The 17,080-nt window shown below is 56.4% G+C and overlaps 8 protein-coding genes across 8 annotated transcripts in view; 4 read left to right on the top strand and 4 right to left on the bottom strand.

The window, feature by feature from the left end:
• Window positions 1–238: 238 nt before the first annotated feature.
• VDAG_10060 (DBF zinc finger domain-containing protein) lies at window positions 239–2,093 on the top strand (the record flags this gene model as incomplete). The annotated part of the gene is made up of 3 exons (XM_009651324.1): window positions 239–1,447; window positions 1,500–1,622; window positions 1,675–2,093. 3 exons carry the CDS (start codon window positions 239–241, stop codon window positions 1,813–1,815), a joined length of 1,473 nt encoding a protein of 490 aa, XP_009649619.1. The 3' UTR covers window positions 1,816–2,093.
• A 1,086-nt stretch (window positions 2,094–3,179) lies between these two features.
• On the bottom strand, window positions 3,180–5,643 carry VDAG_10059 (ankyrin repeat protein; the record flags this gene model as incomplete). The annotated part of the gene is made up of 3 exons (XM_009651323.1): window positions 3,180–4,194; window positions 4,243–5,245; window positions 5,484–5,643. The coding sequence occupies 3 exons, from the start codon at window positions 5,641–5,643 to the stop codon at window positions 3,180–3,182; spliced, it is 2,178 nt and encodes a 725-aa protein (XP_009649618.1).
• Window positions 5,644–6,232: 589 nt separating this feature from the next.
• Window positions 6,233–8,320, bottom strand: VDAG_10058 (phenylalanine ammonia-lyase; the record flags this gene model as incomplete). Its single annotated transcript, XM_009651322.1, has 1 exon — window positions 6,233–8,320. The coding sequence occupies one exon, from the start codon at window positions 8,318–8,320 to the stop codon at window positions 6,233–6,235; it is 2,088 nt and encodes a 695-aa protein (XP_009649617.1).
• Window positions 8,321–9,551: 1,231 nt separating this feature from the next.
• VDAG_10057 (uncharacterized protein) lies at window positions 9,552–9,989 on the top strand (the record flags this gene model as incomplete). The annotated part of the gene is made up of 1 exon (XM_009651321.1): window positions 9,552–9,989. The coding sequence occupies one exon, from the start codon at window positions 9,552–9,554 to the stop codon at window positions 9,987–9,989; it is 438 nt and encodes a 145-aa protein (XP_009649616.1).
• An 80-nt stretch (window positions 9,990–10,069) lies between these two features.
• Window positions 10,070–11,229, bottom strand: VDAG_10056 (3-methyl-2-oxobutanoate hydroxymethyltransferase; the record flags this gene model as incomplete). The annotated part of the gene is made up of 2 exons (XM_009651320.1): window positions 10,070–10,908; window positions 10,963–11,229. The coding sequence occupies 2 exons, from the start codon at window positions 11,227–11,229 to the stop codon at window positions 10,297–10,299; spliced, it is 879 nt and encodes a 292-aa protein (XP_009649615.1). The 3' UTR covers window positions 10,070–10,296.
• Window positions 11,230–12,809: 1,580 nt separating this feature from the next.
• On the top strand, window positions 12,810–14,241 carry VDAG_10055 (ubiquitin-conjugating enzyme; the record flags this gene model as incomplete). The annotated part of the gene is made up of 7 exons (XM_009651319.1): window positions 12,810–12,842; window positions 12,920–12,945; window positions 13,038–13,097; window positions 13,201–13,238; window positions 13,297–13,411; window positions 13,490–13,671; window positions 13,729–14,241. 7 exons carry the CDS (start codon window positions 12,810–12,812, stop codon window positions 13,863–13,865), a joined length of 591 nt encoding a protein of 196 aa, XP_009649614.1. The 3' UTR covers window positions 13,866–14,241.
• Window positions 14,242–14,401: 160 nt separating this feature from the next.
• VDAG_10054 (coiled-coil domain-containing protein) lies at window positions 14,402–15,513 on the bottom strand (the record flags this gene model as incomplete). Its single annotated transcript, XM_009651318.1, has 2 exons — window positions 14,402–14,927; window positions 14,993–15,513. 2 exons carry the CDS (start codon window positions 15,511–15,513, stop codon window positions 14,402–14,404), a joined length of 1,047 nt encoding a protein of 348 aa, XP_009649613.1.
• An 896-nt stretch (window positions 15,514–16,409) lies between these two features.
• VDAG_10053 (uncharacterized protein) overlaps window positions 16,410–17,080 on the top strand; it is a gene marked incomplete at both ends in the record, with an annotated part of 1,769 nt that continues 1,098 nt past the window's right edge. The window contains one exon of the mRNA XM_009651317.1: window positions 16,410–17,041. Coding sequence (XP_009649612.1) covers window positions 16,410–17,041 — 632 coding nt within the window. The remainder of the gene's footprint in view (window positions 17,042–17,080) is intronic.

Below are 17,080 nucleotides of genomic sequence, written 5' to 3'. Positions count from 1 at the left end.
CATAGGTGCGTCCTGCTCCATCGTTCTGTCCGCCTGTCTCTATGGATAGGACCGCTCATCTACATGAGCATATCCATCTGGATAACAGTGTCGAAAAGATCCGGCAATGGCAGAAGGAGTACCTGGCGAGGTTTCCCTAGATGTTGTTCTACTTTGATAGCATCTCCGAGGATCTCCGCTATAGCTGTCCAAGCAGGCTGTCAGCCTGGGAGCTGTATGACCCCCCCTTCCGGTCTATATGTTCTCCCTTCTTATGCTGTCTGTGTTGCTTTTCATCTATCGCGATGAATGCTTCTTCTCTTACAACATCACCCACGTTGTGACCACCCGCCCCATTCCCACCGAGGACGAGGTTCATGCCTCGCACCACGAGCAGCATGCTCATGAGGAGCAGCCGCAGACGATCAATCCTTCCCTGCTCAACCGATCTACCGACACTCGGCGGCGTCTATTCGATACCGGCACCAAGAGGACACACGCTCAACTGCAGGATGACAGCCTCCGCCGGCCCAAGCCCATGCGAAACAATGACATTCTGCACAAGGCCCGCGATATGGGCAAGAAGATCTGGCCCTTGGAGAAATTTCAGAGGATGCTCGAGATCCTTCTGCAGCCTGACCCTCATGCTGCCGTGGCCATCGCACATGCCGGCAAAGACGATGCTGGTCGGCACGGCTTGGGGGGCAAGAAGGCGGCCGAAGAGCCAAACCTGTCCCAGCTCCTGCAGCGGGAGCGACTTAACGGACCTTCTGACCGAGACCCAACCGTCGCCAGCCGCGAGCTGATCCAGTTCAGAGGACCTTACATTTATGTTTACGACATGGACGAGAAGCAAAAGCCCATCATGGTGCGCGAGTACCCGAGGGCCAGCAAGTATGAGGGAGAGTGGCCGCAGTTCAGAACCGTCACCGATGGACGCTGCCCCTTCGTGGAGGAAGTTGACCCCGTCGACCGTGCAGCGAGGAAGTCTCGGGCCGAAGAGAAGGAGAGGGCCGCCAGGCGTGTCATCGAAGCTCGCCCCAGCCTACAGCCTCCTGAGGCGCAGGCGCCGAAAGCCGTCATTGGTAAGCGAACTCTGGCTGAGATGCAGAACGGTCAGGAGCAGGTCCGCGCTACCTCTGTGAACCCCGCCGACGTCTTCAAGGCGCCCAAGACGATCGAGTCCAAGCCGTCCGACTTTGGTTTTGTCAGCCGAGCGCCTGCCGGCCGCTTCCTTGCCGGAGAGCCTGTCGCATCAGGTGTCCAGCCGTCCAATGTCACTTCTGCCATTCGTTCTCAGATGATCTCATCAGCCACCGGTACCGGCGCCGCCAAGGCGGGCACGAGCAAGGAGATTCATGGACTTCAGCGCAAGGTTCTCCAGAGAGGCACATCCTATTCGCAAGACCCCAGCTCTCGGCGACCCGACCTCAGTGTCGATGTCGCATCTAGCAGATCCGGGAGCACCGTACGGGCCACTAGTCGACGCCTGGAACTGATCGAGGGAGGACGCCCATAAGGCTGAGTTGAGGCAGACGCGGGCCAGCACCAAGGCGCAGTCGGCCCTGCCCCAGAAGAGCAAACGGGATCTCAAGCCTGGCTATTGTGAGAACTGTCAGGACAAATTTAAGGACTTCGATGAGGTACGTAGCGTGGTGAATCTTACCCAGACTTTGCTTTGCTGACTCGTTTTAGCACATCCTTTCTCGCAAGCACCGCAAATTCGCCGAAAACCTCGACAACTGGGCCGAGCTCGATGAGCTTCTGGGGAAGCTCGAACGACAACGCTGTAAACCTCGCTCACAATACTACAGCGAGTGGCAGGCTGCACTCTGATGCGGACCTATCTCGCCTTTCTCCTGCCTCCCACAACCTCTTCGCTTTGACTTCTCGATTATCTGCCCTTCTCCGCTTCGGCTACTCAACGATACCCTAATTCCAACAACCAATCAACCAGTCCTCAGCACACGGAACGTGCTTTGTTTTTCATCATTACTGCGCGAGCCATGGCCTTCCCCTCACACGAGGAAGCCATCAATAAGATACCACTTGGTTCAGCATTGTCGTCCCTCGAGACTTCATTCATCTTCACCTTCCCTTCGATTTTTTGCGTCGACCACCAGGCAAAGGAGGCATTGCATGCACAGCGGCGTACGGCATGAAGCATTTACATAGTGGCTCCCATCGAATGGGATCTCCTTCTTTTTTCTTACTTTTCGGAGGGTTGAATGGTACTACTGCGGAATCACGTTGGCGACGGCAAGCGGGTACAAGGGCATGTGATCTTGGAGGAGGGAGACAGAGCTTGGAGGGGGCAACAGGATCCAGGCCCCAGAGTGGCAGAAACTGGACATGCCTAGTCACGTTGACCCGGGAAGAAAGGGGTCACGATAATCATGGCGTTATGAGCGTTTTCGTGTAGATTTACTGAGCAGTTGATACAAATGATATCGTATGTCTCATGTAAGCCGACTGAGTAGTAGACATGGTCTTTAATGCGTGACTCACTTCGCTTGTATGTACCTTGAAGTCATGTACATTGTGGGCGAACCACGTTGTTGGGAGTATTGTCAGACACGATAGGCAAAGCAAGGGTCTCTGAAGTTCACCACCTAATTGTTTCAAATGCCAATGCAAGGAAGAGACGGGATGCGTATCCAGACAAGAAAATAACTCCCTTCCCTGAGATTGACGTCCATTTCAAGTGAGGATACTCCACACCGTTGTCTTGATTTAGGTCAAGTTGAACACTGTATACGTTAAATTCATCTGCCCATCTGCCCATCTGCTAGCTAATAGACTCTGCAAACCGTCGGATTCAGACAGAACTGGGGCATCATATGCTGATAGCAATTCCTCCACGTGATCCCCGCCCTTGAAGGCCGATAGTTGTAGTGTGGTCAAGCTGTGTGTGTACCTTCTGCATCAATATGGGAATTTGACATGGAAAGTATCTTAACCACTGCCCCGCATCCGTTCGCGGCGGCCTAGAACAATAGTTTGCGCCAGTATTTTGTGTCCTTTGGTTTTCCATTGACTTGTCCCTTATCGAGGAGTATCTTGACTGCCGCCTCGCATCCGCTCATGATAGCCCACTATAGTGGTGTCTGATCGTATGTTTTATCCCTCGAGTTAACGTCGACTTTTTCATTACCGAGAAGCACCTTAACTATTGCCTCTTTCCCGTAAAAAGCGGCTAATTATAGTGGTGTCCGGCCTTGACTATCCCTCGAGTTAACATCGACGTTTTCCTTATCGAGAAGCATCTTGACTACCGCCTCGTTTCCTTTCAAAGCGGCCCATGATAGTGGTGTCCGGCCGTCTCCATCCTTGGAGTTGAAGTTGACCTTTTCCGTATCGAGAAGTAGCTTTACCATCGCTTCGCGTCCGTTCTCCGCAGCCCGCGATAGCGACGTCCGGCCATAACTGTCCTTCATGTCTGGTCTGTCGCCGCTGTCCAAAAGTCCCTTCCCAGCTTTTTCTAGCCCAAAATATGCTGTGACATGGAGCCCTTGCATTCTCTTTGGAAACCGCTGGCTGTATCCTCGTGGGCGAAACCTTTCGGCCACCCACAGGACCTGAACCTGTGCCTCAACATTTTTCTCGTTCCTAAGTAAACCAAGAACCGCCGGAGAAGTTTCTCCGGCCTCTCGAGCATGGTCACCCCAGAAGTGGGCGACGTAGTCGTAGAGAGGGTGGAGTCGTAATCGGTCCTCGAAGTCGGCATCTGTGCGGCAGAACCCCGACTCAAAAGAGCTGAACGATAGAGATGTGGCGCAGACCTTTGTGATCTCCGTCTGTGCATCTGCAAACCATCGTTTCCACGTGCGCATGAAATATTCCTGCGTAGAATAGTGCACCAAGCGGATGATGTTGCTCTCCTCGTCCACCGTGACCAGTCCCGCACAAACAGACATTATGTCTTCTGGCTGTGAGATGTTGTCGAGGTCCAGCTCCGTTTCACCCACTTCAACACCAAGTGCATGCTGGAGCTCTATTGTGGATAGCGGCCGCTTGGCGCAGGTGATCCACGACAGAACTTGCTTCGCGAGCTCCACCTCGTCCTTGCGCTGACCCTCGATGCGCTTCATCGCATCATCGTACGCAAGGTCATACGCTTGAGAGCCGGCGTGCAACACGCTCAGAGCCGAGCGGACAGCTTTGGGGGATCTCTTCCCCTTCAAGGAGTCGAGATGCAGTTGCGCAAGAAGGAACCTGGTTCAGTTAGCATAGTCCCGTGAGATTTAGGGGGCACAATCATACATTCCATCGACAGCTTCGACGATCTTGGTTGTAATCTCAGCCTGTAAATCTGGACTCCGATTGACACATGCCGGCATGTGAGCCATGTTGCCCTTGAGATATCTCTGGACATCTTCCGCGCGTGCTCGAATACCCAGTGATACGCTGCCCGTGAACATTTCGGTAATGTTTGCAGTATATCTCGATGTTGCGATGAAGTTGGCTCTAGACGTGGTCTGCAGCGCGGATATCTCCGTCAGAAACTGATGTCGACTACCATCAGATAGCTGGCATTCATCAAGAGCGTCGACAACGATGAAGGTCCTTGAAAAGATCTTCGCCACAGTCTGCAGTGCTCTAGATAGTTCCTCGAGGGTTGGCCGAGTCTTGCCTTTGTGTTTACTATGTAGACTTCTGACGCACTCTGGCAAGGATGTGTGATTCTGGGATAGCTGCTTCAGCAAGCTTGATAGTAGATCTTCAACCTTCTGTTCCGCCTGTCGTCGAAAGTTACAGTATAGGAATGCTATGCCGACGTGCTCGTCATCCCGGAACCGAATATAGAGGTTGTCAATGACAATCGATGTAAGAATTGTCTTGCCAGCTCCAGGGATGCCTAGACAAAATAGAGTCCGCTGTGACGTTTCGATCCACTGCTGGTATTCCGCCGAGTCCAATAGCCACTGACCAGTGCCCGCTTGCCGACGTCTGACGAAATCGCTCTGCTGCGTGCTATAGTCCGCCGTTGTGATCCAGTCGAGGATGGCTTTATCCTCTCGGTCCACTTGCCAGCCTTGTTGCTCTTTCCTCGCGTCTGTGACTTGTTTGTGAACATGGACAACGAGAGCCAGGGTGTCTAGGACCACCAATTCGTTCAAGGCGGCACATTGTCTATGAAGGCTCTTGACCGCCTCCTCCAGTTTCCTCGCCTGAAAGACTATCTTAAACCGTTCCCAGCCAATGCGATGTCCCTGCAATCGCTTCTTCAGGTCGTCGTAAAAACTGTCCAGCTTTCGCTTGCATGCTGAGACCATTACATTGGTGTCTGTGGGTCCCGCCTTGTCTCCAACCTCCGTCAGGAGCGTGGAATGTCGGCCATGAAATGCACTCTTGAAGTCGTCATCAACGAGAATATTCGTATAATGGATGGTTAGAGTGACGAAGATCTGTCCATCAGGCAGAATCTTTGCACACGAAGCGGGGTCAGGGTGAGCAATAAGGCTCGCTCATGGTGACGAATGATGTGAGCTCAGATTACTTACGCGCTCCGGCAGCAGCAGACTGAGCGTCGTACAGTACATGATTGGCGGCGGGGGTGGCTCGGTTCAAGCATTCCGAATTCGACTGCTTGTGGAAATGAACTGCGAGAGGGTATCGAGAGGGCAGACGGCGGAGTGGCGGCATCGTTGGAGACGGAGTCATGATGGCCAGGAGTCGGGAGCATATTCTTCAACTAACTTAGATTCGAGCCGACAGTGTGTTCCCTGTGGAAAGACTTCAACCCCATCCACCCCCCCCCCGAGTAAGATGAGATAGGCACAACGGGGCGGCCCAGGGAGGCGGAAATCAAAGGGTAGATGAGATCATGTAAGGATAAGTGAAGACAGACGTATCGTACGAAGGCACCGCGAAAAAGAGCTAGTCGTGCCGTCGTCTGCCTGGGATAAGGAGGCGACGTAGTCTGTACGTCTGGAAGGTGGGATCTATGAACGGAAGAGATTCCTTCGGTACTCAATTCGTGGTTCCTCTAGGCACTTTTGCTGTCAGGAAAGATACTGGTGTATGTAAGGTTCTTCAAGGGCCCGTTTTCTGTGAGGGGATGTGATCGAGATGAAACTGGTTCTTGGGAGGTTGCCACAGGAGTCTTATTGTTAAAATGGTGTTGAAATTCGTTTTTGCATATCGAATGCAATTTCCAGAGAAGAGTTGTCATTTGGTTTCCAAGCTGCGCATCGCTTTACAGCCTGGGAACCGCGAATCTACTACCCTTTCGTGCTTTAGCCCCCTTATCCTATAGCTTTGCTCTTGTTGGTGCCGGCTGCTCCTCCCATAGTCCTGAGAGCTCGCCCATGATGGTGTCCATGACGGCCCCCAACCGCACAGCTTCGTACACCTTACTCACGTCACTTCCGATCGTCGGCTGCCCGTGGGCGAGAACCCCGCGTTTGAATGGTATGGCGAGCGCCCCGCGGACGACGCCGTACAGCACGCTCGACCCATGACCCAGTCCAGGCATAGCCGGGTTTCCCGTCGGGACCGACACGGCCGGCTCGGGGTCGTTTGCGGGGTCCGCGACCCAGGCAAGCATGTCCTTGCAGAGACCAATCTCGAATGCCGCGATGGCTTCCAGGGGCGCGAAGCCCTGTGCCATGGCCAGGGAGAGGATGTGCGAGGCTACGCGGGAGGCTACGCGGCGGCAGCGGGTCTGGTAACTTGTCTTGTTGTCGTCGTGCCAAGTGTCAGTGAAGAGCGCGACCACTTCGGCACGCTGCGCCTCGTCGAGCTTGATGCTGATAGAGGCAAGCGCGGGAAGCGGTGTATGGGCGGCGAGGAAGCGGCGGTGGTAGTGCCGCAGGTCGATGGCTTGGCAGCAGACGTAGGCGTGGCAAGCGCACATGTGGGCGAGGATGTCGAGTGCCTCCATCGTGCGGCGGGCCGAGAGAAAGGCGAGCGAGTTGATGCCTTGGTTGTGCAGCTCGGCCGATTGCACGTGGGCCGAGACGGGGTGAGCGAGGGCAGCGAGCTCGGCCATGTAAGCACTCATATTGACGTCGATGCCCTTCATCGTGTACGAGTTGTCTGGGTCGCCGAAGACGAGGTTAGCGTCAAGGCCGTTATTGAGTGACGGGTTGATGAGCTCCGTGCATTGCGAGTAGACCATGCGGCCGATCATCTGCAGGGCATTCTTCGTCTTGTCCATGGCTGACGTGACGGCTGTCGCTTGGAAGTTGCCGCCCGAGTAAACATCGCCCTCGGGACCTGCGGCTGTATCGATGACGGGATTGTCAGAGGTCGAGTTGAGCTCGATCTCGATCTGGCGTTGGGCGAGGAGGAGGTCCTCCAGGTAAGGGCCGAGCCATTGGGGGGCTGTACGCGTGGAGTAGCGATCTTGCCAGAGGCCCTCGCCGGTGCGCTTCCGGGACTCGAGGCCGGTGACAAACGTGGACCCTTTGAGGAGGGCGCGAATGGTCGAGGCCGCCTCCCGTTGACCAGGGTGGGGCCGGATGGCGTGAATAAAGGGGTTCGACCATTCCACGTTGCCGGCAAGGGACTCTGCGGTGAAAGCGGTGAGCAGCTGGGCAAGGATGGCAAGCTGCTGAGATTCATGTACGATGAGAGCAGCGAGAGCTACAGAAGGTGCCGTGCCGTTGATGAGACCCAGGCCTTCTTTCGGGGCGAGCTCAATAGGTGTGATGTTGTGCATCTCAAAGGCAGCCTGGGCTGTGGTCAGCCTATGAGGGGCGGAAGGCCCATGGCGGACTCGGATTCCGGGGCTTCCTGTCAGGGTGCCGGCGATATAGGATAGGGGCATGAGATCGCCCGAGGCGGATATGGTGCCGCGTAGAGGCACCACCGGTGTGATATCGAACCAGAGCAGCTTAAGCAGTGTCTGAATGACCTCCAGCCTGACGGCACTGTGGCCGCGAAGATTCTGGTTTGCTCTCGCCAGGATGGCGGCTTTAACCCAGTCGGTGGGAATGGCATGAGACTGCCCATCGCGGTCGAGGAGCTCGCCGTTCACGTCAGAGGTGGCAATAATGGCACTTTGCGTGTGCTGAAGGAGAGAGATTTGAAGTCTGCGGAGCTTTTCGGTTCTGGCATCGGCACTCCCACCAAAGCCGGTGTTAACACCATAGATAACCCAATCATGATCCAGATGGCTGTTCAGGACGTCAATGCTTTGTTGTAGACGCTCTTTCAGTTGGGGGTCTTCTTTGATGTGAGGTACGAGGCCATGGCGAGCGACGGCAACGACGGAGGCGACGTCAAGGGATCGACCGTCGAGGGCTATAGAAGTACCGGCTTTGAGATCCTGTAGCTTCTTCCAAGTTTTGAGGGCGACAGAAGCATGCCGAGGGGCGAAAAGGTTGTCATCCATTGTGGGAGGCTCCGGAAGGAGAGTCAAGGGCAGAAGGAGGCGAAGAAGAGCTCCGTCAATGGGTGATGTGGTTTTTGCCGCGGAAACTACCAGGAAGAGAACTTGAGCTTGATATGGTACGAAACAGGATCGTAGAAATCGTAACGCAGCCCGCGAACAAAAAGGGGAGCAGTATCACAAGAGTCTCCTTGTGTGTCTCGGCGGATCGCTGATGCGATGGGACAGACACAAGGTGCAACTTGGTGATGGCCGTAATTGCCGCGGCTGCAATGGCTCAGGTACCAAGGTATGTTGTCCAGCACATGTGAGAGTAAAAGAGCGAGGGGTGCGCAAGGTCGATAGGTGCTTGAAGCAAGTGAGATGGCTCAAAGCACCGGTCTCAGGGAGGCAAGTCAAATTTGCGTGAGAGAAGTGGTCCGAGAGGATGGGAAAGCTCAATTCGGGCCTTGAACTGCAGCCTCAGGTCAACTAACGGTACAGAGATGACGGCAAGGAGAAGTAAATATCCCGGTACGCCACCAGATGGCTTGATCGTGCGCCAAATAGGCAGGCTATTCCCAAGAAGGGAGGCCATCGAGGGCGCATGTTGTGCCTTGTCTGCGGCAAAGTCGGGTTGATACTCGGAGGTAGCAAGAATGTCGAACGAATGAAGACATCTGTGGCCCAACAAGTGGCAGTTGGTGATGCGTTGATGTTGCTCTCTTTGGCCAGTCAGCTGCTCAGGGGAATGGTACTGTACACGAGGCAAGAGGGACTGGCTAGCTGCTCATGCCATTCGTTGGACGACATGGCAGGAGAGACCGGCGTTTCCCAGCGGACCTACGGGGGCCTACAGGGGACGATAGAGGCTTATAGGGGGCCATTCTGGCACTTGGGTACCTACCTGGCTGTGAGGCGACCCCTTAGCATGGTTTAATTGGCTGCGTCGGCTGGACCTCCGGCAAGAGTGGGGATCACAACCTCTGGACTTCAAGATCGAAGTCATGCACATACAGTACCTCGTCACGCCGATAAAGGCTCATCTCGTCAGGCAACCACGGCCAGTCCAACCTTCAAGATCCCAACTCGACACAATATCAACCCAACCGTTCAACTACCTCACATGGGTGACCATCTGCAGACCCTCACGCCTATTCGTACTACTGCATCACGCCTTGCAAGGCTGGCATTCGGCCCTCTCAAGTGTTGCATCAAAGATTGAAACACCACCACAACTACCGCAGGCGTCACCATGTCTTCTCCGGCGCAGCAATCCCCCCCAGCCTCGCCCCCTGACTCCCCTATACCCGACCGCACCACCTCGCCCGACATTCCCTTGACCATGTCGGCCTCCGCCATACTCACAGCCCAACCCCGCGATGTCACGGCCGCCCTCGCCAGTGCTGGCCTCTTTCCCAACGACAAGGTCGTCGTCAGCTTCAAGCCTATCGGCAGTGCCCCATCTCTCGCCCGCTCCGTCTTCAAGATCAGCGCCGATCAGAAATTTGAAAACATTGTCCAGCACTTGCGCAAGAAGCTCAAAGTCCAAAGCACCGACAGTGTCTTCTGTTATGTCAACAGCGCCTTTGCCCCTTCCCTCGACGAAGTCGTGGGGAACCTGCATGGCTGCTTCAAGGACATGAGCGACCAACTCGTTATCTCTTACTCCATGACACCAGCCTTCGGATGAACTCTCACCTCAAGTTGGCTAGTCGCTCATATGCCTCGCCACATGCACCCAGGTATGTCAAAAAATGTGCCCCAACATAGTGGCTCATATTTCTGTTAATACCTGCCTTATCGATGCTGACACTCGAAAGCACCCTCGAAATGGAAAACAAACCAGGGCTACAAAGGTTCTGCATTCTTCTTTTCCAATCCAAGCCTCCATGATATGCAATGCTCCATGCTCAAGAGATCACCAACTACGCCGAACACCAAGAATGCAACCAGTCTCGCTCTATCGCAACTCAACCCAATGCTGATACTCAAAGGCCTCAAATCTTCTCGACCGCCGCCTCAAATGCCTCCAGCTCCTCCTTCGAGATAGGATACGTGTGCTCCGGCGCCGGGTACTCCCGGCTCTTCACCTCGCGCTTGTAGGCCTCGATCGCCTTGAGACTCTCGCCCCAGACATCGCCATACTTCTTGACAAATTTGGGCAAGAAGCGACCTGGAGGGAAGTTGCCAATCATGTCAACTTGCACCAGTACCTGGCCCGAACACCCGTTACCGGCGCCAATGCCTATTGTTGGCACCGAGAGCTTCTGCGTCACGAGCGTCGCGACCTCAGCCGGCACGGCCTCCACTACCATGGCGAAGGCGCCAGCCTCCTGCACAGCCAGCGCATCCTCCAGGAGCTTCGCCGCTCCTGCCGCCGTCTTGCCCTGAACACGGAAGCCGCCCAAGGCGTTTTGCCGCTGTGGGGTCAGGCCAACGTGGCCGAGTACGGGGATGCCGGCCTGCGTGATCTTGCGGATGGTGGGGGCCATCTCCTTGCCGCCTTCGAGCTTGATACCTTGCATACGGCCCTGCTTGATGAAGCGAATCGCCGTCTCCAGCGCTTGGTCCGGCGAGATCTCATACGAGCCCATCGGCAGGTCGCCAATCTTTGACGCAGTTAGTCATTGCCACGGAGGGGACAGTGCGCGTATGGTACTCACGGTGAAGGCGCTCTTGGTCGCGCGTGCGACCGATCGACAGTGCAACAGCATCTCCTCGACGAGCACCTCGCTCGTGTCCTCCATCCCCAAGGCGACCATGGCGAGGCTGTCGCCCACGAGAATCATGTCCATGCCCGCGATGTCGCCAACGTAGGCGCTTGGGAAGTCATGTGCTGTGATGACCGTGATCGGGTCGCCCTTGCGATGCTGACTCCTGAGCTGGCCTAGGGTCACCTTTTTCCGCGCATTTCCGGATGATGCGCCCATGGGCGAGTGAGAACTCCATCGCAGCTTGTTGTGTTGTGACACAGCGGCGTAAAGGGGCTTGGCGGCGTTTGACGTGTGGTCGTGTGCTTCGGGCAGCCGAGGCACACGACCGGAAGAAGGTACTTTTAAATGGGAGCGACATTGGCATAAACCAAGGTACCTCGAAAAATAGTTGTGGCAGCTCAGCAGGGGATTGCAATGATCAGAGCCCGAGAAAAGATGATGCTTCCGAATGGAGTTCGAGTGTGCTTCTTTCCAATTTTTTTTTATGAGGAGAGAAAATTAGGGCGGGTGAGTTCTTGGTGCGGAAGGTTCTTTTATTGTCGAGGTCATGATGGTATATGCTGCGTAGAAATGCTCATGCTCTGCACCGTCTTGTGGTGTTGGAATTTCTGAACACTACCTAATAATAAAGGCCAGCGCCCCCCTGGACCACCCTCCCCCACTAGGGGCCGCTAATGCCTGGAAAGTGTGTTCTGGCCCGGAGGGCTGCCAGTATCTGGTTCAGCTCGGTTATGTCAGCAATTTACCTCGGCACCCCGTGCTGGCGAGGGCCGTTCGGATCTGGCAAGTCTGTTCCCAACACTTGGCTCAATACAGGAGGTGCTGTCTTGGTTTGGTTGTTCATGAGCTTCCTCCTCGGGGTTGCAACTCGATTTGCAGATGAGTAGTTGATGCCCGAAGACATCATCTTCCTCGACACCCGTGTCCACATCCCACAATGCCGACTGTGTCTCGAGGGGCTTGGGCTTCCCACTCTCCCACCCGCAGTACTTCAGGACGACAGGTGGCAGGCGGGGGGGCGTATGTCAGTTGAAAGGCAATCCATGATGCTTATTGCAGGACATCAAGGTGAGCGAGGCTCTTTTGATGCACTATTCGGGCATGTGCTTCACGTAGGTACCTGGCTCTATCGAGGTTCCCAAATGCAACGAACCCCTTTCCTGAGTGTCGCCGCGCCGTGATGTTCCACTGTCTGCCTACCTAGATACCCAGGCAGGCAGCATTCACATCACAATTTACATATTGCCCACCCCCGAAGCTGTGCAACAACTGTATCCCGCGATGACCATCCTCAGAGTCGTTCAGTCATGCAAGGCCTCCCCGCAGAGCAGGCACAAGGACGCTGGTCGGTCCTAGTGGGCAAGCGCCGTCACACGTCAGAGGACCAGTGTCCCACTCGGCTCGGTGATCCAGGGATGGACCCCGCCAACGAGGAGCTCGTTGGCTTATCAGACCCATCCGGGCCTAGCTTATCGTCCCGGTGCCGCCCACCTCACTGCATCATCACGCGTGACTGCAACTTGGACGGTTCCAGGAGGAACCCGACTTCACCCCTCTTTGTCAACCCTTCTACATAATCTCGTGACTCGCCCTCTGACCCCTCAGCCCAGCATACCGCACAGCCTGTATTGAACCCCGTTTCCTCCAACAACCTCTGCCTTTCGCCATTCCAGTCGAGCCGAAGCATTGCGAGTCATCTCTCAACAAGGACCTATCTCCACCACGTTCATAGTCCGCCAACGTAACCATCGAATTGACAACGCCACCTATCGCGAGAACCCACAGCATCCGGCAAGATGAGCAGCCCGCGCCGCAGAATCGAGACTGATGTATGTGCTCCGCCTCCCACACTCTGTACGCAAGGTTGCCAGAAGGACGCAGAGTTGCTGACTGGTACATTCAACAGGTCATGAAGTACGGTGGCGCAGTTCCGTAGTTCTGCAGTCCCACTAGCTAACATGTCGCAGGATGTACGATCTCTCAGGTCATGGTTGACCCCATGGTACAACTAACACTGCCTCTAGGCTCATGAGCGACTATGAAGTCACGCTTGTGAATGACAACAGTTCGTCTCCGAATCACCAGTACCCCGCCCTTCATCCCATACCCGTTGCTAACCGATCTTAGTGTAAGTAGTATTCGACGGCCAACCGGACACTCGACGACATTCTGACCACTCCGACACAGGCAAGAGTTTTACGTCCGCTTCAAGGGCCCCACGGAGAGTCAGTCGGACCACACTACCAACATGGAATGGCAGACCTGTATGCTGACCTGGAGCAGCACCCTTCGAAGGCGGCAACTGGAAAGTTCACGTCGAGCTCCCCGACAACTACCCCTACAAATCTCCAAGCATCGGCTTCGTCAACCGAATCTTCCATCCCAATATTGACGAGCTGTGAGTGGGCCTACAGAAGAGCAGGAAGCATACGGAACAAACAGGAATTACGAAAGACTGACGCGGGCCTATCCGCAGGTCGGGCTCCGTGTGCCTGGACGTCATCAACCAGACCTGGTCGCCAATGTTCGATATGATCAACATCTTCGAGGTCTTCCTCCCTCAGCTTCTGCGATACCCGAACCCCACCGATCCGCTCAACGGCGAGGCGGCCGCCCTGATGATCAGGGAGCCCAAGAGCTACGACGTCAAGGTCAAGGGTGTGTGCTACCGAGATGGTCATAAGAAAGCAACGACGTGCTGATGATGGACCACAGAATACGTGCAAAAGTACGCAAGCAAGGACGCAGCAAACGAGGCTGGCGCAGAAAGCGAGGACGATGACGACATGTCTTCGGTAGGCAGCTTCGGCGATGACGACGACGACCAGCCCGCTGGCAGGATGGATGTTTGATCGTTCTGTTGCCTTTTTGCAGCTTGGCCGACCAGCGGGGCTACGACAGCCAGTGGCACTGATCCTTTCTAGCCGCGTCTAAAAACCCATCCGTCGCCAGGACAAGCGAGCTCTTTTCTTTTTGTTGTTTGCCTTTCGGGCCACTTGATGCTCGCGGAGTACTTGCCGACGGGGCGTTTTGAAATGATGGGGAGTTTTCATGCAGAGGATCGAAACGCAGCGCCCTCGACTCCTTGACCGGACTGTATAGGTGTGTTTGGATTGCTTTCCGTGCTTTTTGGGATATTCGTCGAATAGGTCATACATGGATGCCCCCTGGATGAGGCGGCCTTTAGGTTTAGGGAATGATTGAATTTACCATCAGTGTTCAGATGAAGGGCGAAGAAGCATGAGATAAAATTGCATGTCATGGCTATTGGTTGATGGTCCTTCCATCCCAAATCAGTGCCAGCCCGGGGTATCTTGACGTAAAAGAAAACATGTGAAAAACAACGCCGCCTTCTAATGCAGTTTGTCCCTGGGGTGTGAGCCCTTTCTCAATCCGACTCCGAGTCATAGGCTACCAATCCCATTGGTGGTGCGGCTTCCTGTTGTGCCGTTTCGCGCGTCGGCTGTTCTGCGTCAGCTCCTTCGGCAGCCTCTCTCTTGCGCTTGATCCCTGAAATGAGGCCTTTCATCTTGGTCGATGAGCTCGACATCTTGGCGTCCACCAAGAATGGATCGGTGGCCATGCGCGTGTTGCCGACAAGCTCCGACACGAAGCCTGCTCTCCGCTGGGAAGCGAGCAGCTTGCTCTTGGGCGTCGCCGCCGCCGTGCCGCCGCCGGCCGCGCTCTTTTTTATTTTGTTCTCCTCCCTCCTGCCGCCTCCGTGAGCCTTGACGAACAGAGGCTTCGCCAACGTCCTGTGGGCACGCTTCCCTGCGTCGTCGCCGTCGTCGTCGTCGTGGTCCCCAAACTCGACGAGGGCAGCCCTCGTCGCATCCGCCTCGGTGGCGGGCAGCAGGTCCAAGTCGAAGCCGATGCGCGCGCGCAGGCCGTCGTCCACCCCGGCCTGGCGCTCCCTCTCGCGGCGGCCGACGCGGAACGTGCGGCGCAGGGCGCGTTGCGCGCGTAGGGGTCGAGCCACTGGCGGCGCGCCACGTCCTCGAGGTCGTCGATGCGTCGGTCGCGGCGGCGGCGGCGTCGCGGTCGTCGATGGTCTTCTCGAGGCTCGCAAAAGGCGCTGGCGCGCAGGGCGGCCCTCTCTTCGTCGGTCATGACGACGAGGTCGCCGTCGCCGTCGCGGGCCGCGGGGCCCGTGTCGCGCTTGGCGGCGCCGGCGACGACGACGTAGGCCGTGTTCTGCGGGTCGGTGGCCACCTCGATGGTGCCGCCGCAGGCGGCGTGGCGCATGCGGAAGGTCCAGATCGGGGTCGAGTGGTAGGCGCCGGTGCGGCGCTTCTCGGCGTTGAAGCGCACGCCCTGGCCGATGATGGTGGGCTTCGGGCAGGTCGAGCACCAGATGGCGAAGGGCATCTCGAAGCGGACCGTCTGGACGCCGGGCTTGGCGGCGGAGCGGCCTGGCGGCAGCTTGGCGTGGAGGGCGTTGCCGGAGACGGTGCCTTCGAGGTCGGGGGGCACGTAGCGGCCCATGTTGAAGCCTTGCATGATGGGCGAGGTGTGTGTAAATGCAGTCGTGTGTGGTCGGAGTTGCTAGACAGCAGTGGCTACAGAATGGCCGAGAGATACGTGCTAATCGACAGTGACGGGATGGCTCATGGCAAGGTCGATCGTGAAGAGCCACACCATGACAGGATCGTGGTTGGGGACCGTGGTTGAGGATCGTGGTTGAGGATCGTGGTTAATGGTCGAGTGGAAAAAGGCAAGAGATACTGTGACGTATCGATGTGGCGCGCGCCAGATGCAGCGGGGCAGTGCTGGCCTTATGGGTACTTAGTACATCCCTACCCGGTAAGCTAGGTACCTGGGAAGGTGGATCAAGGGCCTTTAGCTAAGGAACCTACCTTCAGGACCTACATGGCACAGCAGCACTGGCTCTTGGGCATTCCCAGGTACCTGCCTAGGGAGGTAGGCAGGTACCGTAAGGTACTGTAAGGTAGGTAAGATAAGGTACCTAGGTAAGGTACCTGCTCGTCCGCGGCCTGTGCCTCCCGCCCTTCCCACACCTCGACTCTGGCTTGGCTTGGCTCGACCGACCCTGGGCTCGCCCTCGATGCAATGTGACCACCCCTCACCACCATCAACACAACCCAATGGGCAACCCTGGCGTCGTGAGGCTGAATTCAGCTGGGCGCCTCTTTTTCGGCTTGGGAATCTGCACAGTTTGGGGGCCAGCCTGGGGGCCAGCCTGGGGGGTGTGTGTGTGACCGACGCAGAGCCGCTTCGTTCCCTGTCAAAGGCTGTCACACCCATCGCATAAAGATGACAGACGGCCCAGGGTTGTTCGCGTCCCCTGCTGGACCAGCAAGCCAACACGACCTGCACACCACGTCAAACGTCTCCTCGTCCGACAGCCAGCCGCAGCAGCAGCAGCAGCACCCGCCATGGACGTCCTCCGCCGCCTGTCACCCGACGCCTTTACGGACTCGGCCAAGTTCAAGAAGCCACCCGTGTCATGCAAACATTTTGACGTCCGTCTCATCAAGATTGAATGCGACCACGAGGCTATCCCCCAGTTCAACGACGTGGGCAAGATTTCCGAAACCAAGTTGAAGACAGACCTCGCTGCCCCGACCCCGAGAGCCGCACCCGCACCCACAACAACGCCTTTGCCTGCTCCCGCATCTGCACCCTCACCTCCTCCCGCACCTCCTCCCGCACCTGCTCCCGCACCTGCTCTCGCGCACATCTCTCCGTCTCTGCAGCTCGTCGTCATTGACCGCGGCGGCGACGATGACATTGACATGGCCAAGGAACGATTCCTCGAGCTCTTTGACGACTTCGACATCGATCCCATCATCCTGCAGCAGATCGCCTACAGCAGCTACGGCTTCCACCACTACGACGAGCCCTACCGCGGGACCTACAGCTTCTACATTGGCACCTACGTCTTTGCCCTCGCCTGGTCCTTCAACCCTGCCACCATGAAGACCAACGCCATCCTGCTGCTGCGCAACACGCCCGTGCTCCGCCACGGCACGCTGGCGCTGACGAGCATCCAGAAGACGCTCAATCTGTACAGCCGCTGCATCCACTCGCCCTTCTCCTCCTCGAA

This window comes from Verticillium dahliae, genomic scaffold (assembly GCF_000150675.1).
Source record: "Verticillium dahliae VdLs.17 supercont1.31 genomic scaffold, whole genome shotgun sequence".
In the NCBI taxonomy this organism is placed as follows: domain Eukaryota; kingdom Fungi; phylum Ascomycota; class Sordariomycetes; order Glomerellales; family Plectosphaerellaceae; genus Verticillium; species Verticillium dahliae.
The sequence above is the reverse complement of the archived record's forward strand: the minus strand, read 5'-3'. Positions and strand labels throughout refer to the sequence as shown.